At 39.5% G+C, this 27,844-nt stretch overlaps 1 protein-coding gene across 6 annotated transcripts; it reads right to left on the bottom strand.

Annotated features, from left to right (window-relative positions):
• Window positions 1-5,534: 5,534 nt before the first annotated feature.
• ZFAND4 (zinc finger AN1-type containing 4) lies at window positions 5,535-26,430 on the bottom strand. 6 transcript variants are annotated; one of them, XM_030951326.1, is made up of 10 exons: window positions 26,288-26,430; window positions 25,297-25,599; window positions 18,048-18,123; window positions 17,880-17,947; window positions 17,151-17,337; window positions 13,657-13,804; window positions 11,665-12,843; window positions 10,987-11,041; window positions 8,617-8,731; window positions 5,535-6,624 (listed from the first exon to the last, which is right to left on the bottom strand). In XM_030951326.1, the coding sequence occupies exons 2-10, from the start codon at window positions 25,478-25,480 to the stop codon at window positions 6,489-6,491; spliced, it is 2,148 nt and encodes a 715-aa protein (XP_030807186.1). In that variant the 5' UTR covers window positions 25,481-25,599; window positions 26,288-26,430; the 3' UTR covers window positions 5,535-6,488. The 6 variants fall into 6 exon arrangements, with proteins under 6 accessions (XP_030807186.1, XP_030807184.1, XP_030807185.1 ...); XM_030951324.1 differs by having other exon boundaries at window positions 8,617-8,734; XM_030951325.1 differs by having other exon boundaries at window positions 8,617-8,734; window positions 26,283-26,430.
• Window positions 26,431-27,844: the final 1,414 nt, after the last annotated feature.

A 27,844-nucleotide genomic window follows, 5' to 3' on the forward strand; every position in this document is an offset into this window, starting at 1 on the left:
ACTGATTAAGGAATCAGCTTTTATCAGAAAGGCACCAGATTTCTAAGGTTAAATCACCTTTAACAAAAACGCTGCCAGAGCACCAAGAAGATGATTTTGGAGACATCTTAAAAACGTTTTCTCAAAGTGCCTGAAATTTATCAAACTTTCTTCAGTCTCAGATGCAGGATATAAATAGTATTTACATAGTAAATACATGTTACCAAAACTTGGCCTTTGAAAACCACTATGATGATTTGGAACCCATCTCAGGCACAGAGTGGCATGAGCCATTAAGGTCTCACATGGAAAAGAGCAGGAGAAAAGAGCATCCCTGCCTGCAAAGCAAACTGCAGCCTCTCTCCCAGTGCAGTGCTGTAAGGTGCACTGTGGATGCAGCAGACAGTGGCTGTAGCCAGCCCTACACACAGCAGGTTTAATCTGGCATGGTGTGTGACAAACAGGCCTAAGAGAACACACCCCAGCAGACTTCAGCAACTCTTCAGCAGCCATGTGAGTGTGCCTTTGAAGACTGAAAATATTGGATTCAGCTTTGAATCTGTCTCAGAGCAGATAAGCTTTCGAAGTAATAAAGCCTAACCCAGGCCTCAAAACCACTATCCTCTGTAAAAGCTTTCTGAGCCTCAAAACTAAAGGCTGGCAAAAACAACAAACTGACCTTTTGAGGTGATTTGTCTAGGTTAAACTAGTCATCTAGGTATGGGTGAACTGGCTCAAGAGAAATCCAATCCATAACGTTAAGGTGTCACACTCTTAAGTTTATAGCTCTGCAAGTCATTGTCATTTAGTATCCAAATGAAAAAACAGCAGGAAGTACATTGGCTCTTTCTTTGTATCCCAGTCAATTTAATGCTTATTCAAGGCTGGATATGCACTACTAGAAAAAAAGTGAAGCTCAGGGACAAGTAATGCTTCTCCGAAGTCAGGTGGTACTGCAACAGGGTCTAGGGCTCACCATGTTCTTCCCCTGCTTTGAAAAAGAGAAAAAATAAAGCTTTCTCCTCTACTGACAAGAATTTGGAAAAAAGATCTGGCCAGTTTGCTTCACTTTCACATTTCTTACTCGGACCATTAAGGAATGTATAGAAAGTAATTTATCCCAAATATGCAGAGGAGGAATGCCATTTTCCAAGCCTACCTCTTAGCAGCTGATATAGAGCTCTGGCTCTCCCTGCTGCAATTAACAGATTGCATGGCACCGACATGCAGATGTGGTGCAGGTATAAAAACAGGCAGTCTGGTTCTGTGTAACAGTCCCCACACAGCATCTCCCTCAGCAGCACAGCTATTGTGCTAAATTCAGCCACATGTTCCCCTTACAGTGCTTTCCTGCCTTCCTCCTCATACAAAAGCTGTTTGCATCCTGTCCAGACTAGATGAAGATTAATAATCCTAAGCATTTCTATGGGACCTCCTTGGAAGAACCCTGGGCATATTTCACCTGGTATTGTTTTAATCACAATTTTAGAGGCTTCCATTGTAACAGTGCCTTGAGCAGCTTATAGCTAAACACACAATACAAGAAAATGGGAACCAAAGAACTGCAGATGACAAAGTATAATGCAAAATTAGAGGGGATTTGGAGGACAGCAAGCATAATTAAGGCTCTGAAATAGTAAAGACAGTGAACTGCTACCATAAAAAAGATGAGTAAGAGGGGATGTGATTCAAAGACAGAACATACTGAATATTCAGGAGTCACTGTTCTCTCTTTCTCATAACACTGGACCAAATGAATTTCAATTTAAAAATGGTAGGAAATTCAAAACTGCAGTGAAAGAAGATTCCTTTCACATCATCCATATAAATAAGTGAAACTATGAATCTATCAAGATTCAAAAATAGTTTTAGACCTTTATGGACCTCCAAATTAATATCACACTGAGATAGGAAGTTCCTCACTATTCAGACTAGTCATTAGCATAGGATCCAGTGTCCTGTTCCTGAATACTTGGTTAGGGAATTTTTGCACCTTCTGAAGTGCCTCTTACCTCCTATTCCCAGAGACAGATGGGGGGCTGAATGGATCTCAGGCTAATCCAGTCTATTTTGATGAGTCCTGTGTCTTCCCAAAACAAACTACCTGTGATTGCTGGCAAGAGAGGAGATGCTAAAAAGAAATCCTGTCATTCAACTCTCAGTCTCAAGTCTAAAACCAAAAGTATTATATGTTTAAAACCAAAAGTATTTAATTATATATCCGTGCTGTAACTTTGCATCAGCCTGTGCAGGCTTTTAGCAAATAAGGCCCATTATGGGCAATGGTTCCAGCACATAAGTTCAAGATTCAAGCAAAATAAATCTAACTCCCATTAGTTCAAGTAAAAAAAAAGACTGTCTGCACATTAAATTTATGAAAATAAGGGAAAGAGAAAAGATTATTCACTTTTTTAAAAAAACATATGCATTTGCTAAAAAAACCCTCACACAGAGAGAAAGAAGAGAGGGTTTTTTGAAATCCCCAATTTTTCCTTTTAGAAAACTTCAGTGTTTTCATTTCCTGCTCATTAACACTCTTAATCACATACCATGTAAATAATACTATTTTTGTGATTAGGTACTGTTTTGAATTTCTGGTGCTGGCCAGAACACCTAATTTCAGCAATAATTCACCATCCAGATGTGATTAGAACGCAATTCTTATGGAGCTATAGAAATACTTCCCATATATATGGTACATAGTAATCAGTCTTTCTGAAGATTGGATTAAAAAGGATTGAAACAGCCTTAAAGTGTGGTTTAGAAATAAATTTCTGCCACCGATAAATTTCTGCCACTGTAAAGCTTTTTGAATTGTGAGGCTAGGTAAGACAGTAAAGAGTGGTCACTTGAGCAGTTACTGGCATACATTCCTCACACACCACTGAATTTATACTTTCATATCCTCATTCTGAACCCATAAGAAAAAAAAACCAGCAACACTTGCCTTTTTAAAGTAAGAAATTATGGGGACATGCAGTATTTTTACCAGACATATCTGGTAAACATAACTAAACATATCATCCAACATAGCTTGACTAACAGACACCTCTGAAATCCACTCTTGCAGGGTTAGTGGGAAGGAAGAGAGAAGGGCTGTCTAGTCTTCAATACATTAAGATTATCTAATAAATTGTATCATGAAACCCAGCATAGAAACAAGTTTTTGAGGTACTCTTCCATTCTGATTTTTTTAAAACCTTTGGAATTAGGAAAAGGAATGTACGCTACTGCTGACCTCCTCAGATCTGTTCAGAGTGAGCTGAGTAAGGGTCATAAACAACTAAACACACTTTTATTTTGTAAATCTCGTTATTGGACAAACCCAAAACTTTTTTGCCATTTTTAAATGCCTCTGCTGCCCCCTGGTGTTGCTTCTCCGCAGCTTCACACACAAAACAAATGCAAGAGAAATCCAACAAAATCTGCCACAACGTCCTTGTGTAGGAGAAGTTATGCATGAACGAGTGGATTCGCTTCCAGATGTGGTTCTCAGCTCCATAAGTGTTCTCATGTAAGCAAGTGTGGCTCAGTGCTAATGTAGATACCAGAAAAACTGTCAAATGCATCTCAAGGTGAACCTGATTTCCATAAAGATTGGAAAAACATGACCCAACACAAAAGCTGCAGGTCAAAGCAACTCCTTACGGGCAGAAGCAATGCCAAATCCACAATTCACACCCAAAAGATGGTGCCCCATTATGAAAGCTGGAAGTACTTGAAAAGAAAGCAAAGTGTGTAATTCATTGTATGCAAAAAACCTAGAGAGAAACATTTTGTATTTTGTAATATGAATTAACAATTCTGGCCTTGTCTACAACTGAAGACTGTGAGCAGAAGGCATCACTGCAATTACATCCCAGGGGACTGCAAACTGAATAGATAGAAACTGTAAGCAGACAGGTTTTTATCACCATGGGCTTCTAGAGATTCCGGAGAAAGGAAGTATTTAATACTACCAAAACCATTTCTGACACCTCTGTGGTGCCTATCCATTTGACACAAGAATCCTGGAGATCATTCAACAAGAGACCAGCCAAGTTTTGCCTCACACATAAAAGAAACAAGCAAAAAAAATTGGCAGGAAGGTATAGAAGAGCACACACCAAAGTAACTGTTCAACTTCCAGTACGTAAACTCTTTATAATACAATAATCTAATTACATGAACACAGAAAAGCTAAACATTTGTGTTCAGCAGATGCACAGCAGCATTGTACACCAATACTCAAACCCCAAATCATTTAGGTAAGTTTACACAGTAAACAGTAATTAATCCATAGCAGAAACTAACACAGGACTTGGCAAAAGCCAATAATCTGAATTAATGACTGAAACAGTTAATTTCAAATTAAAGTTCTCTTGTGGCTATACTACTGGTTGGAAATTATTGCCTGTAACACTTCATGGGAACAAAACCAGTAGAGTTCTGAACAAGAAGTATTTGTATTAAGTATAATTAAAATGAGATATAATAAAAATTATGAGAAGCTATACACAGGGAAATTAGACTATTAGTGCATTGCATATTCTAAAAAAGCACTGTTGTGCACTTCATTATACATATGCAGAAAGGGAGAGTCAAAATTGAGATGTGACTCAGAGACTTCCATGCATCTGTTGTGTAGTTGTACTAAAATTTGAGAATGGCTATTCCAATATACTGCAAAACAATTTCCTGACAATTGTACTTATGCAAAATCAGATTAAGTGACCACAGATCAAAGTATAATTCCACTTCTTACCAAATCTCTACTGTACCTACAAGAAGTGCAATACCTCTGTCTTGAGAATGTTGCTGAGCTGTCACTGTTGTGAAAACACTTAGGCATTTGTCACATTCCTTATTCTCTTCCTTTGGCATCAAACACTGTCCCTTGCTGGAGACGAAAAAAACTGCAGGCAGTTCATGGTACATAGCATGGCTCAGTAACAACACCATGGTCGTATCAGGGGAGCTTCCTCCAGTAATAATAAGCAAAGAAGTCACACACACAGAATGATATTTTTATCTTATCAATACCCAGAAGGATGATTGTGAACATTTTTTTCCAAGCTCATCACTCTGAAAGCTTCAGGTTTAAGAAGTATGAAGTGGGCTACACAAAATGGATTTCCTCCAAAGATCAGATCTTTCAAGTTACTGCTCCCTCTTTCAGTGGTCATCTTTCTTCTTTTTTGTCCACCTTTTGACTGTCACTCTCTTAAAGCTGCTACACTTTGACTGGAATGCAGCACAGATCATTTCAATACCAACTAAGTAGCTGAGGACTTTGACAAGACAGGGACCATGACATTTGATTACCTAGATACAATGGGGGGTATTTCTTTTGTTTTGGTGGTTTGTCGTAGGATTTTTATTAATCTCTTTATACTGGAACACTTAATGCAACTTATGCTTATAAAAATATTTCACAAGCATTAAGGGAATGAAAGAAGAAAGTATTTCAGTAGGTATATTCCTCCAAAAGCAGTTTCTGTAGAGGCTACATAATCATTAGAAGTGAAAAGTAAATGCATTTACTGAACTGCTGTTATACTCTATTAGCTGGAGGGGAGAAAGGTTAGTACAGGCCATTTGTTGTGCATCCCTTTTGCCTTTGCTGGTACACCTGTAAGACTTCAGGAGGTTTATTTAAAGCACACAGTCTTGGTCACACTAAAAAAGAAAAAAATAAATACACCCAGCTTTTAATTTAGGAACACACTGTAAGAGGGAAATTATTTTGTGCATTTATGACAGCATAAACAAGAATAAAATTTAATATTTATTAGGATTTCTTCCAGTAACAGCATTCAACATCTTAACAAAGCAAGTTGTGAAGTCTTAAAAAAATCTAGGATTACAAAAAAAGTTAAAATAAGTTGTTTCTTATATTTAATGGCAACAAACAGGGAACCTTCTATTTAAAAACAAACTTGTCATATAAACAGCATTATTTTAAGAAAATGTGATTTAAATGATATGTAATTTTCAGAATGGACACACAATGTACGAATATCAATCAGAATGAAACAGAGGGGTGGAACACACTATCCCCTTAAAATCTCAAAACAGGCTGTTTGAAGAAAGGGGAGGGAGGAGGATCTTTCTAGTGAAATAACTTAGAAGATACCACACAATGGACAAAAACAAGAGTACAGAAGACATTACGTGACACCCTCATTACAACACCTCCTCAACTCTGGTTATACAGTAAAGTTAGTAAAGTGCATCTTTAAAGACTTGTCTAGTGAAATAGCTTTTCCAAATATAAAACACAACACGTGCAGTAACAGTTAAATCATAGTGTAAGTTTTCAGAAACTAATTTTTAACCTTTCATTCACTCAAGAAGAAAAGTTTTAACTGCAGTAGTGTTCACATTATTCTTCGATGCATCCTCATGTGCTTTTGTTACTTGGCAAATCTTTAAATACGGAGCATGGCGAAATGATGCAGTTTAAGCAAGTGCTTCTCTCAATTCAGTACAATTCTTCAACAGCAGTGGCCACATGCAGCACAACCATGTCAAATTTTGGGAAGCTTTGGTGCACTAATGATGGGGTTGGTCTCCTGTAAATACCTCCGTCCTGCACTCTTGTAGTCGTAGGTGCAAGTGTGAGTCTCTGCATAGCGGTGTGTTGCACAGAAGTTGTTTCCACATCTGAAGAATCAAGAATATTACAAGTTACAAGCTTTTAGAAGCTTTTAATGCTCTGACATGCTGGGAGCCATTTTGCTTAATCATGTCTTAGATGACAGAGCTGTTTGAATTGTTACTCCTTGACTGGTAACATTAACTGGTGGGGTAAACAGAATAGCATTTTTCACACAATGTTTTAGTTTTGACCCAACAGTCTCTTCAGGTGGGAAGCTAAGCAAGATCAGTGCTCCAGGAACCAGCTAGTAAGGAGTCAAATACGCTTATAAATTAAGAATTATGAGCTTTCCTTTACTTTCTTTCTTTTTTAAGGACCTCACACAATAATAGTTGGTAGAATTCAGAGGACAAAACCATGGACAGTAATTCCCTCAGGTGAAATCCATATAACGCATTTCAATTCAAAACCACTACTTCACTCAGGCAATCAAAACAGATGTTTTCAGCTCAATTCTGTCTGGCATAAACTCAAATTAGCCATTTAACATTAATAAATACAGATTTAGTCAGCTGTTAAGACATCAGACAAACTACAGGGAACATAATTTCCTGAAGGACTTTAATAGGGTTTATCTACCTAGAATCAGTTGCAATTTTGATGAGTTAAGATCAGGATTTTTGCTTCAAACTTGACAGTTCTGCAGCTAAGAGTCTCACCAGGAGAAAAGCATACTTTGGATGTTGTATACTATAATCCCCTATTTATTTATCTATCTAGGTTCATAATTAACTCTGCAGCTGTTCCTGAGGCTTTGTGTGCCTGGAAATAAATTTGCTTTTCTTTGGTTCTTGATCCCATAGTCACTACTTTTCTCTTATGACTCGTATTCTCATATTCTTTATTTGGTTTACCCTGCTTTCTAGTAAAAGGTCCTATGGTTGCTCCTTTTGAAACCAAAATAAACGCTATTCTTGGAGATGAGCCATTACCCCCTTCATTTTTAACCTTAAGCAAGCTGCTTAGTTACTTTTAGAAGAGGTTGCAGCTATTTGCTCATCAGGAAAGTGAGCAGTGTCCAAAACTGTTTCAAAATCAGAGACTGAAGAGTCAGTAAGGAGACAATTCCTCACCCTGAAATTCTCTATATGATTCCCCAGTGGCAGAAGTTCTTTTTCATTTTGCTGTTGTTGGCATGAACCAAGATCAACTCCAACACACAACTGCAGCCCACACAGTGCAGCAGCTCCCGACACTGACTAGCTCATAGGAAAGAATACTAAGAAAAAAATACCTTGTGGGGAAAAATACTTTGAAAACTAAGATTAACAGAGAGAGCTGTTTTTTCTTCCTGTGGTTTTTGTTGTTGTTGTTGAGTTTTTTTGTCAGTTTGGAGGTTAGTTTTCTTTGTCTGGGGATTTTTTGTTCTTTTTTTTTTACAGTTTCCCAAGACTACAACCAAGCACCAGGTCTCACAGTGTTGTCTAGAAGTAAGGATTTGGGGGACCAGCACTCCGGTGTTCTGTGCTTGAGATGCTCTAAATGCTCAAAGGTAACTGAAGTCTTGCAAAAAGCAGAGCACACATCAAAAATTTGTTGAATACAAATTTGTATAAATTCACAAACTGTGAAGATGTGCTGCAATAGGGAGAAATCAGAGGGACATTTCTGAGAAACTATACCAAACCTGCTTTTTCCTCAAGTTGTTAAAGGTATCATTATTGATGAGAAACTTTGCAGAATGTGTATCTGTAATAAGTTTTTCTCCTACCAGTAAAAAGTGTCATTGTTTTTTGTTATCTTGTTCATTTCCTGCTATCTTCCATTCTATTACCTTCTATTTCTTGAGCTTCCTGGAAGAACATACACTTCAAGAGCAGAAGAGGGGCAACATTCCTGAGTTCTAATTGCTGCAGTTTTGCTGAACTGAGAATTGCAACTTTTTTGAAGGTCACCTTTCGATTTGCTATGCTTAAGGAATACAATGCAGGAAAGAAAACTTTTTGGTTAACTCAGCTATCAATTTTAAATAACAGCTGGTTAGATACTCAGCCTACCTGCACTCATAGCTGGTTGCCAATCCAGTTTTCTTGCCACAAAGAAAGCAGTGCTTTGAAATTTTCTTTTTTGCTTGAATTAAGCCATTCACAGGTGGAAGATGGGTTGCTTCACCTGCTTTCAGAAGTAGAAAGACAGCAAAGACATTTTAACTTATTCACAAACAAGTTAAATGTTCTCTTTTGAAATGAAGATTTATTTTGCATTTCTTAGGATACTTCAGGTGGGAACTCCAAAGTCTAAAAGGAGAGGAGAAAAATAAACCCTGAAAGCCAAAACAGGAAACACACTTCAAGCCTATGAACACCCCTGAAAGAGGCATCACAATTGTTATTCTGAACAACCCTTAAAAGTTCACATAAACAAGCAGTTACAGAACAAATCAAGAAACACATCTCTTAATGGTCTTCCCAGGTGTAAAATGAACAAAGTGTCACTGGGAAAGCACTGTGCACAATGGCTTTACAAAGAATCAACTGGGCACTCCAGTACCTAGCATCCAATATATTCAGTATACTAGTTTGCCAAATAAGTACTGCAACATTTTAAAATCTTGCTGGTACTCCATAATTGCAAGTAAAGTACAGTATTAGACTACAGGCCTCTACTTAGCCATATGGTTACATTAGGCACTTTGCAGATGTTTGTAAAATTTCTACACTTAAAAATTTACTTTATTTTTACTTTTTGCCATGTAATTCTTGGCTGTTGTTTTATTAACTGGAGATCATGTAAAGAAAAGGCTTCTCCTTTCTTATTCTCCTCCCTTCTTTCTGTGGAATTAAGTTCATTCTCCACAACTTGCTTAAGAATATTTCCCACATCTGGATCAGTAAAGTGAGTGATGCAGCCTCTCAAAAATTCTTTCAGTGTTTCCACTGCTATATTGGCAGGATGTTCCCAAAAAGTTCTCATGAATTCTCAAGTATTTTTTATCCAGCACACCTTTAATCCCAACAGTCATTTCTAAGTTGAAATGCAGCAGACTACACTCAATAGTAGCACCAGGCAGTCACTACACATGACAGCCATCACTACCAACCACTCCCACCCCATTCCTATTTAGCAATGAAATTTCCAGGCAACATTTGTCCATGCTAACAATTTCTTCATCTAAAAGCACACAATTTCAGAAGCACTGGCTAGCCCAGTTTGCGAAAGAGACAGAGCTTGAGGACAGCTGGCCCTGTGGACCTACTTGGACACCTGTCTTCACGTTTACATCCCTACAGCAACTACAGTGAAAAGTGATCCGTCCTTCGGTCAGTTATAACAGATCATTACCACATCTCTCTCAAGAGCCTGCATAATATGACCACACTAACTCATATCTGGCATCTTTTGGAAAATACACTTTTGTTCAACACAAGATTCACCAGAGGAATGTCTTCTTCACAGTCCTATGCAAAGTGACTCAGGTATTAGCCGGCTTCCCCATATGCAGACAAGGCTCTCAGGGTAGCACCTCTGGAGCAGCAAAGGACAGACCTGTTTACTAATGGACTGCCAAGTCCAAGCTGCACCCACAGCTGTGAAAAAACAGCACAACCCACTCTTTTAGCAGCTTTTGCTCCAACATTACAATTACATAATTTTTTCTGTTGTAGCTATTTGAACATCTACTGTCTAGCTCATTTTCTACACCTGGGTCTGCAATACACACCTACCTCTTCCTAAGGTCATACAGAAAGAAAAGAAAAATTGCTAACTGCAAGTCAAGGATACATAGAAGAAAAATTAAATGTGCTGAAAATTCTTAGCTCATTGTCTTAAGAGCTTTAAAAGCATTAATTTAGACAATTCCTTTTCTCCCAGTAGAATTAATCACATAAGCAGTTAATATCTATGCATAACACATCCTTTTTCAGTAGATGTCAAACATTAAGCACTCCACAGTTACCAAGGCTAGGGTGGAAAGAATGACAAGCACAAAAACCAGTAAAATTTCTGCACTGTATCAGTGTTCTGCAGCATCCATGCCCTTATTGCTTCCTCCCCACTTTTTTTGTACTGAAGACAATGCTACTGATAAATTTGGCTCTGATTTTAATAGACTCAGAAGTATTCAGAGAACTGATAATTTGGAAACTTTAGCACAGAAGCTCCCATTTAGATCTACAGATGATGTGCAGGATTCACTAAGTATTAAAAACGAAGAATTTCATTTATGGTCCATCTAAGATCTGGATCCCATCTCCTTGTTTAAGAATTGCTTAAAATATGAAGAGACAAACCAAACTATAGAAGCATAATACAGCAAGAACTCCAGAAGCCAAATGCCTTACAAAGATAAATTATTTTTGTCCTCTATATGTGTGATGGATCAGGGAAGATTAAATAGTCATTTTTAATTATTATATGTTACTTACCTACTCTTTTCCCTACAGCTGCCATACTTCCATTCATTCCAAGCCCACGTGCAGACTAAAAAAAAAAATGTCCACAAGGAAATTACTAGCAGATGGAAATTAAATGGAAAAGTAGGTAGTCTGCTATCAGCTTATTTGATATCAATGTTTTATCAATCTACTCACGAAGAGTCCAAGACAACTTCTGCACACATAGTTACAACTCTGAAACATAAAGCCTTACCCTCAATGGCTATTTAATAAATGTCCCCACACTTCAAAATACACCAAAACAACAAAGTACATTAGAGAGCAGAAGCTTGGCACATATGTGCCAGTCACTGGGCACACTTTGGAATAAATGACAATTAGTGAGCAGTAGAAGCCAGATGATGCTTCTAACACACACACACACACACTCATAAATCTATCACTACAGTAACTCATAATTTCAGTTGTGAACTGAATAACCACTTTAATCTTAATGAAAAATTACTTCTAGGACCTGTTTAGACAAACAGGCTGTTTAGATACCATAAGCCATTCAGAAAACAGTTTAAGACACTCAGGGATTTAAATACACCTCCCACAGTCCATCTGACTCTCCTGACAAGACACAAATACACACACAGTAGTTTTGTAACATCAGTATCACAAAAACAGGAAAACTTTGATTTCTTTGGACATGTGCATACTCACTAGAATATATTCAGCAGCTTCATTTGGAGGAGCAGTTTTCCTAAAGCTTTCTTCCTGAAAATGCTGCAGGCTTGTAGGTAGTGCAATACCAGAAGTCCGAAAGCTGTCAGTCCCACAGGAACTCTGTAAACTTTCCCTGTTTGTGCTTCGGGCCAGCGAAGCCAGAAATCCTAAGTTACTTACAGAACTCACAGGTTCTTTGGATGCCTTGCTAGCCACATCTGTGATGTCCCTAGTCTCTGCTTTAGAAATCACATCAGGTCTTTTGCCAAGTGACTCTACTTTCACACTACAAAATCTAGTGGTCCTAGGAAAAGAGGAGTCTGCTATACTACGTACTTCCAATGATCGAAGCACATTTGGGGAGGCTGCAGATCTCAAGTTACCAGCCTCAAAGCACCTGGGCTGTGCTTGTGGTTTCAGGGCACTGTGATGTGCCACTTGCGCTGAATAGCGCAGGGGAGACAAAAGCAGATTCTTCTGAGGACTTAATTCACGAGTACTGAGAAGACCAGTCTCCATTGCTGCAGTGCTCAGCACTTTGCCAACAGGTTTTCTGTGTTGCTCTACAACCTTAGAATCTTTGTCTCCATCAGGCAGTTCAAGCTCTGGGTTCACCTTTCCTATGTCATATATCTCACTACACTGTTCAGCAGTGCTTCCTTCTGTTAAAAAAGCATAACCATCTGGTTCAGATAGATGTTCTTCTTTTCCATATAGCTCCACGTTTGTTAGGTTTGGAAACAAAACAGCATCCTCCTCACTCGCTGAGGTCGCATTTTCAGGTGTTTTTTCTGAATTTGCAGGCAGGGATGAAAGAGGAGTCATAATACTGTTTGTAGGTAGCTTTGCATTTTCTAGTTCAACACGAGATATTTTCGGTGGTAACCTGATGCTATTGACTGGCTGAGACCAAGAGCTGCTCTGCCAAGCATCATCTTCCTTAAGGAAGTGATTAGCAGTGGCTGGCATTGTTCTACTAGCAGTGGCCAAAGTAGCCAGTGCTGAAAGTGCGTTTTGGGGAGACTCTGACTGATGCAAATGCCCAGGAGGAGGTAGGCACGACTGTCCGATGTGGGGCAGCACTCTGAGGAAGCGGTGACGGGCAGCAGCCACCGAGCCACTCGACGGTCGAGGAGTCATGGGAGGCCGAGGCTTCACCTTGACAGTTTTCTTAGGCTATTAAAAAAAAAAGCCCAAGCAAAATCAAAAAACACAGATACAACAATTAGTATTTCACCTCCAGTTGCACTCAAAAGACCTGGCTGAAAATATATTCTGAGGAATTCAGACAGCGTAAGGCCAGATCATTCTTTCTACTCCATCATAATGTTACTAGCCATCAAGACTTCACCCCAACATCTGAGTAATAAAATCAAAGATTATAATCAGGAAATACTTTCAATAAATAGGTGATATATCAGAGAAACAGAAAAAGGAAGTCAGAATGCCATCAAAGTTATCCAGAGGAGCTTCAGGTCTCAAACACAACAAAAAATGTAAGGAAGTATAATCTCTTAATTTTATGTCTAGGTAACCTAGCCACATGTGAGCACCAGTTTTATTTTCAAGATAATATCATTCCCATATTTCACTTTATAGGCTTTTCAGTTACAGTATATCTAATGAAATTTTATTTTAAGAGAAACATTGACTTTTAGCAGAGCAGTACTGCAAAACAACGCTACTTAAAGTATTGGAAGAAAAAAACCCACAAACCTCACCCACCTACCAAAAAAAATCTACCCTTGCAAATAAATCCAGGACTAGTAATCAATTCATTGAATGAAGGCAGGTAGGTCCAAGGAATGCCAATGCCCCTCAGCAGAATGTTTACACAATAGTATTTACATAAACAATAGATGAGAAATCATCTACCCATGATAACTTGACTTCTCAATATGGCAGAGTATCTGATCTACTTTTTAGAAAAGGCAGCATAAGGAAAGCCCATGTCATTTTATGACAGAAAAATCGAAATCACAATTTCACCTTTTTACTCAGATTCATGTTCTCCATCTTTGCCTTGAGCAGTTTCATTTTGTTCATAGTAATTGAATTCTCAATAATCTGTTGGCCAGAAGGTGATGCCTCTGTCTCATCTTCATCATCAGCATATAAATTATAAACTGAACCACCACTGAAAATAAAAGAAAGTTTGTATTCACCCTCTAATGAAGTAATTTAATTACATTTTCAATGCAGAGTATTCTCACAACTAGGAAGTCAAATCCGTAGTTGATCTGTTGACAAAACATTATGTAAAACTGTATGCAAAGATATTTCAAATCCATTTATCCACATAAGCATCCCTTATTAGGGCAAAGTGATGTCGCTGAAATCTGTACACAGCCACGCTTCTGGGAAGTTGTTATAGCATATACAGTTGGTTCACACTCACTATATATTTTCCCCACAGAGGGGATATCCAGTTCCACAAATGTCTCCTGAAGATATGGCCAAAGCTGTTAAGTGTGTGACTCAGACAACAAGCTGATCAGTTTTCCAATTAACCAGACACTGGCATGGAAGGAAAAGTCCAAATTTCTATCCATCCTGAGGGGTGTTCTCACCATAAATGGAAATGGAGGGGTCACCCATGTGGATGTGATATTCTATTTCTCCTTTTCAAAAAAAAAAAAAAAAAAAAAAAAAAAGAAAAAAAAGATCAGTTTAGGTTTCCAAAGATTCCAAAGAGTCTCACATTTGGAAAAAAAATAAATAGATTAGAATTGCTAGTCCCAAGACAAAATATTTTAACTCATTAATCACTGGAAGTTTATAGCATGACATTTCCTTCTTCCATTCTGCATTCTAACAGAATGTTAAACCTCAAAGTTTTAAAAATCAGCATCTAACTTGTTTTTCCTATGAAGCAATGAAGGATTGATCAGTAACACATTCAACATTTGACAGTGAAATGAAAGAACCATTAGGACTGTCCAATTCATTACAAACTGATGCATTTTCAACACTGTAGGTAGTACATTTTAAAGAGTGTTTTAGTTCTTCCATTACATTGTCAGCATCTAGAAATCATCACAATCAGGCAATTCCCCTAATTCCTCTGTATTCACACAAATGTCTTAGTAGATTTAGCTTAAGTTTCTACTCTCCAAAAGAGATCAAGGAAGAGCTAAAAGTCAAGTGGAAGTCAGTACCAAAAAGAAAATATCACTAATTAGAGCTGCATCTTACCTGATTCTTAGAAATATTCTGTTGCCTTTAGAGCCAGCATTTTTTGCACTGACTCTCCAAATCCAGTTCCTAAAATGTAACAAAGTTCCAAAGGCATTTTGGAATGGAGAGACAGTGAGAGACTGGGAGATGGTGTGAAGAGCATGAAAGAAGCAAATTCAAACCAAGAGTCAGCAAAATAGACCAGACATTTCTTACCAAAACCTGAGCAATTCTATGTGGTAACAGTCAGCATATATATTACATATACATATTTCTCCTGGTAAAAACCCAACACTAAAAAATAATTTCAAAATTTTAAATTTTATCTTTACAAAGGTTTACATCATCAATTCCAAAGAATTTGCTGGATGTCCCTTCCTGCTACGAAAGGACAGAAAGCAAAGTGGTATTCTCATGTTTGGTTGGTTTTTGATTTTTTTTAATGCAAAAATAATTGTTATCTTTTTGTTCCATTTTCTGACAAACTGGGGCCAAAAACACACACCAAAAAAAAAAAAGAGTGACAAAAGGATTTTTGTTTGCTTTAATGTGATTGTAAGATTATAGAAGTTGGACAGGGAGTTTTGATATTAATGATATTTTCAGCCCATTTTACAATGCGTAAATTTTATATTTACTTTGTCCATAGGTGTCAATATTCCTGAGCTCTTCCTTGTAAAATATATGTCTCATAAATTATTAGCTTGCTGAAATCCTTTTGGCACCAGTGTCTGCCAGCCCTCCACCACAGCTTCAATGCTCTTCCAACCCAGAGACAATGATTGCTGTATGCATTTATACTTTTGTCAAGTTTTACCCAGTAAATCAAGCACATATAAAATAAAATTATCTGGAGAACTATAAAAACCAAGACCAAAACCAATGTCTCATTTATAAATTCCAGTTGAATTCTGCTCCAGGTATCAGCAAGGTGAAAAAGAATGATAACCACGTGCTTCAAAATGCTTAGTCACCAATATACCCACACATATGAACACACCTGTCAGCATAGAAAACCAGTAGTTTTCAGTAGTATTCAAAGTGACCCTTTACTCTTACTTGTAAAGATCAAACAAAAAGGTCTGATTTGCTTCCATTCTCTCTTCCCTTTGCTACTTTTTCCATTTCCCACAGTCTCACCCAGCCATGGTAACAAACTCAAGAAATAGGATTTTCTTCCCCTCCAAATTACTATCTGCCTTACTAGAAAACCTAATAAGTGAACTCCTATAGAAAGCACAGAAAAACAGAAACAACTCAAGCTGAATGTTTTCAACTCAGGTGGCTTCCAACCCAACTGGTTCACTTGACCAGCACCAGCACATTTCTTAAACCCAATGTATTTGACTGAATGTGGGAATTCAGCTTTGATATTTTTTTCCGTCTGTGGTTTTTAAGTATGGATGTCTTATAAAAATTTTTAAGAGTAGTATCACTCAGAAGACAAACAATAAAAACCCAGCACAAAGCTCTTGCTTTCCTTTTGCACACAGAAACAAGAATAGCCACTTAAAGAAGCTTGAGCCTTAGCCTTGCAGAAAACACAGCTAGTTCTCAGAAAAGGGACTCCATTCCTCACAGCTGTACAAATGTTAAGTTCTTGAGCAGATAAAAGTACCTACCTAAAAGCTACAGTATACAAATAGAATGCAATAATTTTTAATAGGTATCCATTTTGATAGTTTTAGGAAAAACTGTCAAATTGTTTACTACAATTACAATGTAGCAGGTAAAGTGATACACGTGTCCTTGTGATGACAAGATCACTGGATTCTGACAGCAACTGACACAAGATTGGTACCTCAAGAGTAGCTAACCTGAGGCCTAATTACATCCAAAATCTGGCTGTATTGGTAATTACTATTTTCCTGACTAATCATTTAGTCAAGTCACACTCATAGGAAAAAAAATTATTATGTGAACAGGGAAGTGTTTACAAAACTAAACAAATGCATTAAGATGTTAGAGAAAGTGCTTAATGGAAGTTTTTAATATCTAATAAAATATTGATTTGACTCTCCTGCAACATGTGCCTTTTCAGAAAGGGCTGGAATGTTGAAAATTGCCTGAAGTATGAAGTCAGTTTTATCTCACTATATTAATGCACACAGTGATAAGAACCATCAGCACAACCACTGACCACAAAGCACTACTGTGCTCTCAGACAGTTACAACAATTTAATAGTGCTTAGGGAATAATTCTTTCCATATGCCAGATACTCTTCTGATAAAACCAACAAATACAGCTGAAAATTACACAGCAATCCACTCTTGAAGAATAATACAAAGACTAAAATGAACTTTACCTCAAAGATTCAGACAGTGGTGTTAAAGTGCCATCGCCCCGGTCAACCACACGGAAGAAATTCAAGCGATCTCCTTCGCGATACACGAGGAAGGTAACTTGTTTGTTGGACGGCCCTTTCTCCCAGACCTTGTCTCTAGCAGGATCCATGTATTCAGCCATTTCCCTGATAGGATCTTTCACAGGAACTAAAAAGATTAAAAAAACAAAATAAACCCGAAGTATTATCACTGTTCTTTTGATCACCTCTGAGAGCTCAGCTCAGTTTATAACAGGAATTCCCAACCTAGAAGATAGGCTGAGTTTTTTCCCAATTTTTCCCAAGAAAATTATCAAGGAAATTTCTTAATTTTCACTCCTATACAGATGATCCATGTAATAACCAAGTTTATCATCTGACTGTAGCAAAGCCTGATTCTTATGACCATATTTTAAAAAATATAATGACATTCTAGGATAATTTTTTCTTGAAGTGAAGAATTGCTGATTTTATGACTTGACGATTCTGTACATACACATATACTTAATTTAAGAGTAAACAAAGTGCACTTGATATGCTAAGAGAAGATGGGAAAAAAAATCCCCCCATTTTTGTTAAGTATTTTTCCAATTAATTTGGAACTGAAGTCTCAATGTCCAAAATGCTTACCTAAGAGAATGCTTACCTAAGCTCTTTACAGTTATAAGACATTGCATGAAAACCACTATCTTTAAGTTCCTTAACACTTACCTCTTCTGGTGTTAACAGGTCCACCTCGCATGGCCAGAACCAACTTCAGAGTGCAGCCTTCTGAAATGCTATAATTAACAACAAATACATTTTTATAGCATTTTCTGTTGTTCATGCTAACAATTATTTAGAAACGTTAATTAGAAACAAATTTTATTCTATACTTACTTATAATCATCCAAACAATAGTCATCCTTCAGTTCCATATTATTCCAAATTAAGTGCTGTTGAGAGACAGGAATACCTAAACAAAAGAAACAAACAAGTAACTTAAGGCTGGGCAAGAAGACTTCTGGGGAGATTTGATTTTTGAAGAGTGTGGGGCTGATTGACTGAAACTGGATCACAGGAGAAAGAAGAGAAGAAGCAGGACAAGGACAGGCACTTGAGCAGTGTTCAGCCATGACATCCAACCTCCATATAGTTATTAAAACCAAAGATTTTCAGAAGGCTTTAGCTCACACACAAAGTTCAACCTTTTGGCTCAGCACAGTGTGCAGAAGTGTTCAACTGCTTCAGGTTTACTGAATACCTGCTTTTTCCAGTCATCAGATACGGGAGGTTTTTCCTGCTATCTGAACTTCAGAACTTTATGTCTACTGATGGGAAAAACAGGACAAAACTCTACCTACAAAACTGCTGAATAATTTAATCACAGACTGGTATTCTGTATTACTCACAGTACAGACATAATCACATTAAGGTGACTGGTGCCAGCTCTATTACAGTGGTGAGAAGTGCAAATCTGTTCTTATCCCTGCTTGGTTTGGGACCTCAAAGTTGGCATGTACAGTTTAGTACCACAGCAGTTAATTAAATTCCATCCTACAAACACTTTTCTTTTGTTCTGGGTGTTTTTTCGAGCCATCAGAATGTTATTACCAATATCCAGTAATACTCACTTTCAACTCAAGTTCTGGGTTGATTTGGCTGTTTTTGTTAAAAGAAAGTAAGCATACTGAATATTTGTTCTTATTAAAAATCTGTGTTCTATACAAATAGAATCTAAATTCTACACAATTTTTGCCTGCATAGTCAATTCAGTTAGATACAGATGTAATACACATTAAAGGTAATAAGCAAAAGCTGGTACAACTTGAGGTCTTCACACATTTTTACTGGAATGCTACCATGTTCCGAATTTTGGATAGAATAAAAATGAACACAGCTACAAAAGGATGGGACATCTCAGACCACCAAGAAAAAAAACAACCTTCCCTCCAGCATGACAAGGAAGTTGTTCAATTTGTCTAGTGAAACTCAGGTAATTAAGATCTCACTGTACATTCATGACAAATATTAATTAAAATCCATATCTATAAAGACCAAGAACTACTTTTTCAAGAAGTCCTAAACACTATTTCTCATACTAAGAAACAAAATCTATAAATGTATTTTCCTAAAGGCTACATTAAAATAATCTTATCCAATATTTTTATTCATTACATGTTCAGATACTAAAAGGAAATGCAAGTGGCAGTGCTACACAGTAAGACTTCCCTTAAATACATCTGGCAGGAGGGGAACACAAAGATCAGTCTTTCAGATAGTTCCCAAAAACATTTAAGCTTTTGAAGGCTTGTGAGAATGCTCAGCAAGCTGTGGCAGGGATCAGAAGAGTAGTCCCTTGCTAGGCAGAGAAAGGGCACAAAGCTCCCAATACCCATCGATGGCAAGGAAGAAGATGGGACCAAAGTCCAAGCACAATTAACAGGCAAGTAGGAAACATCCCTGTGCAGAAGGGGGAGTGCACTTTGAGGAACTGTCATTGTTTTTCTTTAGGCTTTACAGAAGATGACAATTTCCTCTTCTCACCACAGCTGATACCCAGATCCTCCCTGTTCTGACCAACCAACACAACTTTACTCCCCCTGACTGCATTTAACAGGAATCTTATATCCTCTGAAGTCCACAGACATTTGTAAGAAGAGTATGCTCATACAGTAGACTAACACAATTGCTACTACACTGCTGGCTATATAGTAGCTGGTTATTGGTTATGTTTCAAGTCTGCAGTGTAAGCAAAAGAACAAGCTGGCAATAGCCAGTGAGTCTCCATTAAAGTTTTTTGTGTTGTTTTGCACTCTTCTGATTACAAACAATCTGATTACTGTCTGCATTTGTTATGGTTTCAGCAGTCTCCAAGGAGCAATTTCCAATTACTTTGATAAACTGAGAGAGCATTTGTTAAAAAGGCTGGCTTGCAGCTGGCAGTACTGGAGTGAAACATGGTTTTGCTCATTCAACAATGACAATGTATTTTTGATGAAATGAACAGATGAAAAGAGGATACTCTGCTGTAATTGGAAACAGACACATCTTTATTACTTATTCCTTTTTATACTGCTTTCTTAGAATTCTGTATTTATACACTGAGGAAATAGTATGTGCTCTATAGCTTCAGAGGCAGCAAAATATTCATCACCCTTTTCTGGATCACAGTAAGGATTCCTTGTGGAGACATTCGCACATGAGATCATCATATACAACTGCCAACAATAATGAGAACTGTGAGATATCCTTCCACTATACCCTCTCCCTAAGCAGCACATGATGGTGTCACTGGCCTGTCCCAAATCAGTACTGAGAGGTAAACAAGGCAATAAGCTACATCTCAATGCTCAAATGGAAATGAGCTGGCCACCTGATGCTACAGGAGACAGAAGAGTCTGCAGATTACCTACTGAAATGGCTGCAGGTGCACTGACAATGTGACCCACTAAAACAGGGGAAGGAGAGGAGAGAAGCAGCTACCCTATCCTGTCTCTGAATCAGCAGCTCACATACAGCCTTAAGCTTCCCTCCCTTACTCTTCTTTTTGGCATGCTAAGTAGGTTCACCACAGAAACTGATATTGTCAAGTTTGACACAGGAAAAAAAAATTAAAATCCCTGTAGATTTCAGGTAAAAACCTTGATCTTATGCTATGGGTATAAAGTTCCTATGTTTAAAAATGCCACATATATTTCACTGTCAAAATTCAAACTGCACTTATCTTTCATTCAATGTTGAAATTGATGAAGCCTCTGTTTACAGAAAGGCTGGGCTGACAGTCTTATTTCCACCACAAACTGGCTACATTATTAAGAGGTGCAAAAGCCCAGAACTTGCAGTGGCCAGACCATTTTCCTAATTGTTAAACCCCTCAGCATTAACTTGAATGACAGCAACTATGGCAGCATAAACAGAGTCAGTACTGACCTACTCTTTGTCGAAGGGACTGACCAAGAACAGACTAAAGACAGCAAATCACCAGTAAGTGAATGCAGGCCAACAAAATTTCCTGACAAAGGTGACCTTACTTTACAGCTTCCAGGTGCTGCTCTGGGCAGCCACCCACTATGAGCAGTCTTGCACTCACAAAAATGTTTCCCCAGCTCAGACAAGGCACAAGCTTAAAAATGCTTCGTGAACTTCTCTATCAGCACAGTAAACAGGCAAATCATAAAGTAAATAGAAGATGTAGGGGAAAAGTAGCAAACAGAAAAAAGCAGGATTGGTTCCGTTAAAAATTCATGACACTTGTGCAATCCACTTACTTCAGTCCTGGCAGAAGCCCACCTATTTTCTCTAATGCAAATTGTAACAAATGTCATTATGACATACTCTGAATTCACAGAATATTGAAAGAAATTACAACATCCATATAAAGTCAGCTTGACATTCTTCTAGTTCCTTTTTATTTGATGTGAAGCTGCTGTACACAGGCAGCAAAATAATGACAGCAAAAAGACCAAAGAAAAATAACAACTGACATGATGAACTGAGTACACACATACACAACAAAATTACTGCTGCATCTGTTGTTCCCTGCTGAACACAAGGGAACACCTACTGAACACTGAAATCAAGATATGCTCTGAAAGCTAGTTCTCTTTTTCCCTTTTACAATAATACAAGAAAAAGAGAACATCTAAATTTTCATCTAACAAGGTCAACGTTTCAACGTACATAGATCATAAAACTCATAAAATTCAGTTGCAAGTACTCATCTAACAAACCATGACCAAGTTGGTTTTTATTTTAAAGCTAACTACATAAATGAATGCCCTAACACTCCATACCAAAGAATTCAAATTCCTGCAAGCTAACAACAATAATACCACCACTACCATTAACAAATCGAAAGTCCACCTCCTCCCTTGAGACTCACTCCTATCTTTCCCAACAAACATGCTTACAGGTATTATCTATGGTTCTTTAACAGATTAATTAATCACTACTACAAATATGCTACCTGAATGCTCTGTCTATAAAACACTGTAATAATTGGTGTTTCTGAATGAATACTAAACTCTGGCCAGTCCATCAGCTACAAGGACTTGTGCAATGGAGAAAGCAAAGAGAACTCAGGTTAAAAACCCCATTACTTCCTCTTTCAATGAAATGTTGATTTTTTTCAAGAACTACCCATGTTAAAGCTCAGTCTTTCATGCCACCTTGAAATTCAGATACCATCCTATCCATGTCCATCAACACTGATTAACAAATAAAACCAATGGAGTAGGTAGCACTGCTAGCAACACTGTGTGTGTATTCCAGCTTTTATGCCTCCAGCAGAGACAAAGGGAGCTATTTCTTCCCAGGAGAACCCTTTTAAAGGGCTCAGTCAGTGAATCTGAGACCAGGAGTGATTAACCCCTGGGGCTCCAAAGTCAGCACTATAACAAATCTCCTGCTTACTTCACACAGGACATATTTGAGGACAAATGCCTGGATCTGATATGCTATAAAACAATCACACATCACATCAGATATGCTATAATCACAGATACATCAGACATGCTATAACTTCAATTTATGAATAGAAGACTTGCACTGAAATTTCAGATGTGTTAGAACCCGTAAGTTTTATGTATATTCTTTACCGACTAAAACCACTGAAAACACATAACTGGAAACATGGAGCTCTTTCTTAGTAAGGTACCAATATCTAGTACAGCTGTCTAAACAAAGCCTTTCCATATCAGATCACTAGCAGGCATCAAGAATGACAAACAGTATGTGAAGTACACAAAATTCCAAACATGCCATCCATATTATGCTTTTTTATTATGGTGAAGACAGTCTACAGCTATTGATTTTCCAGATGTTGAAAAGATCAATTAGTCTTGTTTTAATTTTATTATTAGCCTCTTAAAATTAGAGGCTAATAATATTGGTAATATTTCAACAATTTGTTAACTTCTGACACAATTCTAGATTTTTTTCTTGGAGCTTTCAGGTCTCAGCTCATTTTTTCAAAATGCTTCTTTTTTTTTTGCTTATATACTATCATCCCCCACATCCAAACATAGAAAATATGCATAACTAGGGACCTCATGCAGTCTTCCAGCACTGTAGGAGGCATTCTCCAACCAGAAGTGCAGCTTAAATAAGAGAGATTCACATCCCATGAAAGCTGAGACAATACAATAATAAAAAGTGAAAACCAGCAGCAGAACCAGGAACAGATGTAAGCTTTCTCCCTCCCATGCTAAATCACAACAAAATTACTTCTGAATTTTTGCTCCATCTGGGTGATTTACTGCTCGAACTTGTGCACTGTAATAGGAACTTTGTCACTGAAAAACGGTTAATTATTATTTTACATGCAATAGCAACCCCAAATGCAACATACAATTAATTTGTCATTGTGTATCTGTTTCGTCCAGATGTAACTGATCAATTTGTTTTCACTCTGCCTCCCCCAAATCATTAATCAGAACAAATATTTTAACTTTACTATGAAGTATCAAAGTATCTCAACTGAGTGCTGACTATTCAATGATAAGCACCAGTGAACTCATCTTCCATGTTTAATGAAATTTACTTATTATTAATTCTATACAGCAGGCAGCCAAGCCATAATTACTTTACCATCCTATGAACTACAACATGCAAACGAAATTCCAGATAAGCATGATTATAACTTCATTACTGAGCTGTTCTTCTATTAAGAAATGAGGATACTTTTGTAAGCAGTAGGTATAACTGAGTACAGCTATTCACAGTCTCATATTTTGGACTACAAGGAATTCAAATCCCTCTTCCTCACACGACCCAGTGATCTCTTAAAGCACCACTGATACTGCCCAGATAGCCTGCCTTCTTCTGTTCTCCACTGTCTATGCTACCTTTTAATTCACTGTTAGCATTCTACCCATGTCTCCTACACCTATATTCAGTTATAGGTAGGAAAACCCCTTTCCTTTTCTTGTTTCACCTCGAGCCTCCAGGAGCATCTTGACACATTCTCTGACTTGTGATTAATTACAGCCTTGCCCACAGCAAACAAAAGGCCATCCCCAGAGCTGCACTGTTCTACCTACACGGATGTAAGACCCAGTCATCTGCACAGTGGAGCTTCTGCTGTGTGCATCCTACCAGTAAACAGTCCCCTCTGTTGTTGCAATGCTTGTGTGTTTTAACACTTGTGCCAGCTGTCTGGGGTTTTTTCCATCCACCAGAGCAGATTTCCATAAGAGGAGGAGAGTATCTTGGATTCCAGTCAACAGTATTATATTACATCTCTGTGTGGAAGGGTTCCACACAGACAGAAGGATGAGAAACACATACAGCTAGACTAGGGAAGGAGAGGATCCCTTTTCTTAAAATTAGCAGCTCTGACACTCTCAGCTTCTACAGCTGTACAGTTCTTTAACCCCTCCAAAGTGAAAAAGAAGATAGAGGATGCAATACTTAGACTATGAATACATAAATATTTCAAATCACACTCTCTCATGCAAGGTCATCCTCACCATAGAGGAAAAGAGGTTAGAGGGACTAACCTACACTTGTTCTTCTCGCATAAGCATCAGGACTGGCCTCATGATTTAAAGGAGATTTTCACTTTGAAAAACGTGTCAAGTTCATCACTTAAGACAAAGCATTGCTCAGCCAGATGTCTACCAGCAAAAGATCACTCACCTAAACAAAATTTAAATAAGTAACTTAAAGCTGCCTTTGGGATTTGCCTGCACTGCAGTTGCTCTTGTGACTGCAGTATCATAAAAAAACCATAAACTGACTAACCTGATCAGCAACAAACACAGCAGCAAATCTAAAGTATGCTCAGTTACAATATACATATATTGCATTGCTCAAATTTATAACCTTGCTAGTTAACAAACAACCTGGGTCAGAGAATCCACAGACTTTTTACAATTAATCTTAATAACTGTACATAAAAAAAACCCCAACCAACCCACCAGAAGAGCAAACATACCAACTACAGTGAAGCCTAAGCCATGAACTTATAAAAAACAGAAAGAACAGAAAAACAACTCAACTTCAATTAAACCTAAGCACCTAGTTTTTATACATATTGCTAAACATGACATTTAAGTTTTCTGGTCTGATTTTAGCAATTATGCTTTTTAAAACAGGACTTCTTCTAAAGTGATAAAGTTTACACTGAAATAAGAGAGAATAGTACCTTCCAGTCTTTGAATTTTAGCTTTCACAGAAATAACTGTTTCAAAGGGGGAAACTCGCAGTTCAAAGCAGGTTCCTGTAAGCGTTTCAATGAAGAGCTCCATAGTTTCATAGAAAGGAAGTTTGTAGTGAAATGGTCCCATATTATCTTTATTAAAAAAAGGAGGCTCTTTCTTGTTGGCCATTAGAACGGATTTACAACTTCCTTGTAAGAAGATCTGTCAGGAAACTACATTCCACTTCTAGCCAAGGCAGCTTTGAAGACACGTGTAGTGCATTGCTGTTCATCTTTAGGATTTTTCACCTATAAAGCAAACAAATATAGTTCTGACAACATCTAAACGTAACTGCTAAAGAGAATTTAAATTCATTTTGTGTAAAATGGACGTTAAGAAACATGAAGTTATTACCTAGGTAGGGCAAGATAACCTCAAATTATATTACCAACGTTGCAGTTTTAGGGCTCTAGTTCCAGCCAGCATTCCAGACGCAACCTACTACCTTTGTTATTTTTGTTTCCACAAGCGACGTGACAACCAGACGCCCAATGCCTCCTGACAAGAGCCGAGCCCTCCGCAGTGTCAGAGCAAGAGCAGGACTCCAGGAAGGCGTAAGAACAGGGATTGCTCCGGCCTTAGGAAAGGCAGTTGGCGGCGGCAGCTCGGCCGTGCTCCCGCCAGCGGCGTCCATCGCCGCAGCGGAGCAGGGGCCAGGCCCCGGCAGCCGAGCGGAGCGCCCGCGAACAAAGGACGGCGAGCAGCTGCCGAGTCCCCGCCGCGCCTCGGGGCGGCCTCTCAGCCCGGGCTGACCACGGGCCTCGCCACCGCTGCCCCGGCCCCGCTTCCTGCCGGGACGCGCGCCCCGCCGGCGGGGCCGGGCCCGGGGCGCTTCGAGCACGGCCCCCTGCCCCGCCGCTGCCGCCGCAGGGTCCCCGCAGCGGCGGCGCTCCAGAGGGCCCGGAACCCGCCGAGCGAATGCGGATCTCACCTCACCTGCCACCGCCGGGCCCGCTCGGGGGGAGACACGGTTCCTCTCCCCCCGCGCCGCCCTGCCCGCCGCAGCTGCCGGAGCCGGCCGGGCCCGGCGGGACGCTCGGACCGGGAGCGCAGCCAGAGCCACCGGGGGCACGACTGGGAGGAGCCGCCCGGCAGCCCCCGCGCCGCCCCACCCTGTGACAGCTCCTCCCACGGACCAATGGGACGGCCGCTCTCACGAACCTCGGCCAATCAGCGCCCGGAGGGGGCGGGGCTCGCGGCGCCTTAGGGGCGGGCGCCCGCCGGGCCGCTTGTTGTGGTCGTTAAGACGCGGGGCGGCAGCGCGTGCGCGGGGAAGGACCCGGATCCACTTCCCCATCGCCGGCAGTATTGAAGGCCAGGCTGGACGGGGGTTCGGGCAGCCCGCTCCGGTGGGAGGTGTCCCTGCTCAGGGCCGGGGGGAACGGGACGGGCCTTCAGGTCCCCTTCGCTCCAAACCGCTCCGTGAGTCTGTGCAACGCCCCCAACGCTACCGGTGGACACGTGGTAGCAGCGGCGGCGGCCGCGATGCCCCCTGGGACACGGAGTGCGGCCCGGGCAGGTCAAGGCTAAGGGCTTGACCCGCGGAGTCAGCAGCGAGCCCTTGCGCTCCGGCCGAGCGGCTCGCAGGCATTGCCGCTGTGTCGGAGCGCAGCACTGGCCCCGGGCGGCAGGGGCGGGCCGACTCCCAGCCCGGGCAGCCGCCCCGCTGCTCCCAGCCAGGACACGAACATTGCCCCGTGCAGGGCCAGGCACTGCTCTGGGGCACCCTCCACTGAAGGCCAGCGCTCGATTGCGCTCCCAGTTCAGCCAGAGGTGGCCCAGGGCAAGCTCCAGAAGCAGCGGGCCCTCGGGTGATCACAGACTACAGAAAACAAGCTCATCCTATTAGCAGGTGCTAATTACATTAACCACTTTACTTTCCATTTAGGTTTTAAAATATGCAAGACCTACCCTGACTCACTGTTAGGTTTCAGGCCCAGTTGAAACGATGACGTTTGAGAAGCATGTAGCAGGAATGGGAACCTGTCAGAGCTTCTGGGTTTAATACTGAGCCTTCAGCTCTGCCCTTCTGGAAATAGGCAACTGTGGTTTATCAAATTTGCAGAAAAACTCAAAAAACCAAACCTGAAAAGCAACATCCAAAAAACCCCCAAATCACCAAAAAACCAACACCGGCCAAAACCAAACCATCTAGCCAAAACCCAGTTCAAAATATCACCTCTCAGACCAAGCCCTCCCAGAAGTGAAGTGCCTAGACCTCATTTTAATATGAAGAGAGACAAGGAAAGGCACAAACACTCTCTCTCTGCCAGTTTAGAAAGACTAGGTGTGAACAAAGGTTCTGATCTACATCATAGAAACTTGCACTATGAAGAGCTTTTCTCTGCTGAGCTTTCACATGGAAGTTTACGAAACACTAAGGCAGGAGCTTTTTTTTTCCTACTCCAAGAGCTTTTAGCTCTCAGGGTTCTTAGCTTGTGAACAGCCCTCTCTGTAATGTTAATAGAAGTTATTAATGTGAAGGCCCAAGAA

This window comes from Camarhynchus parvulus, chromosome 6 (genome assembly GCF_901933205.1).
Source record: "Camarhynchus parvulus chromosome 6, STF_HiC, whole genome shotgun sequence".
Taxonomy (NCBI): Eukaryota; Metazoa; Chordata; class Aves; order Passeriformes; family Thraupidae; genus Camarhynchus; species Camarhynchus parvulus.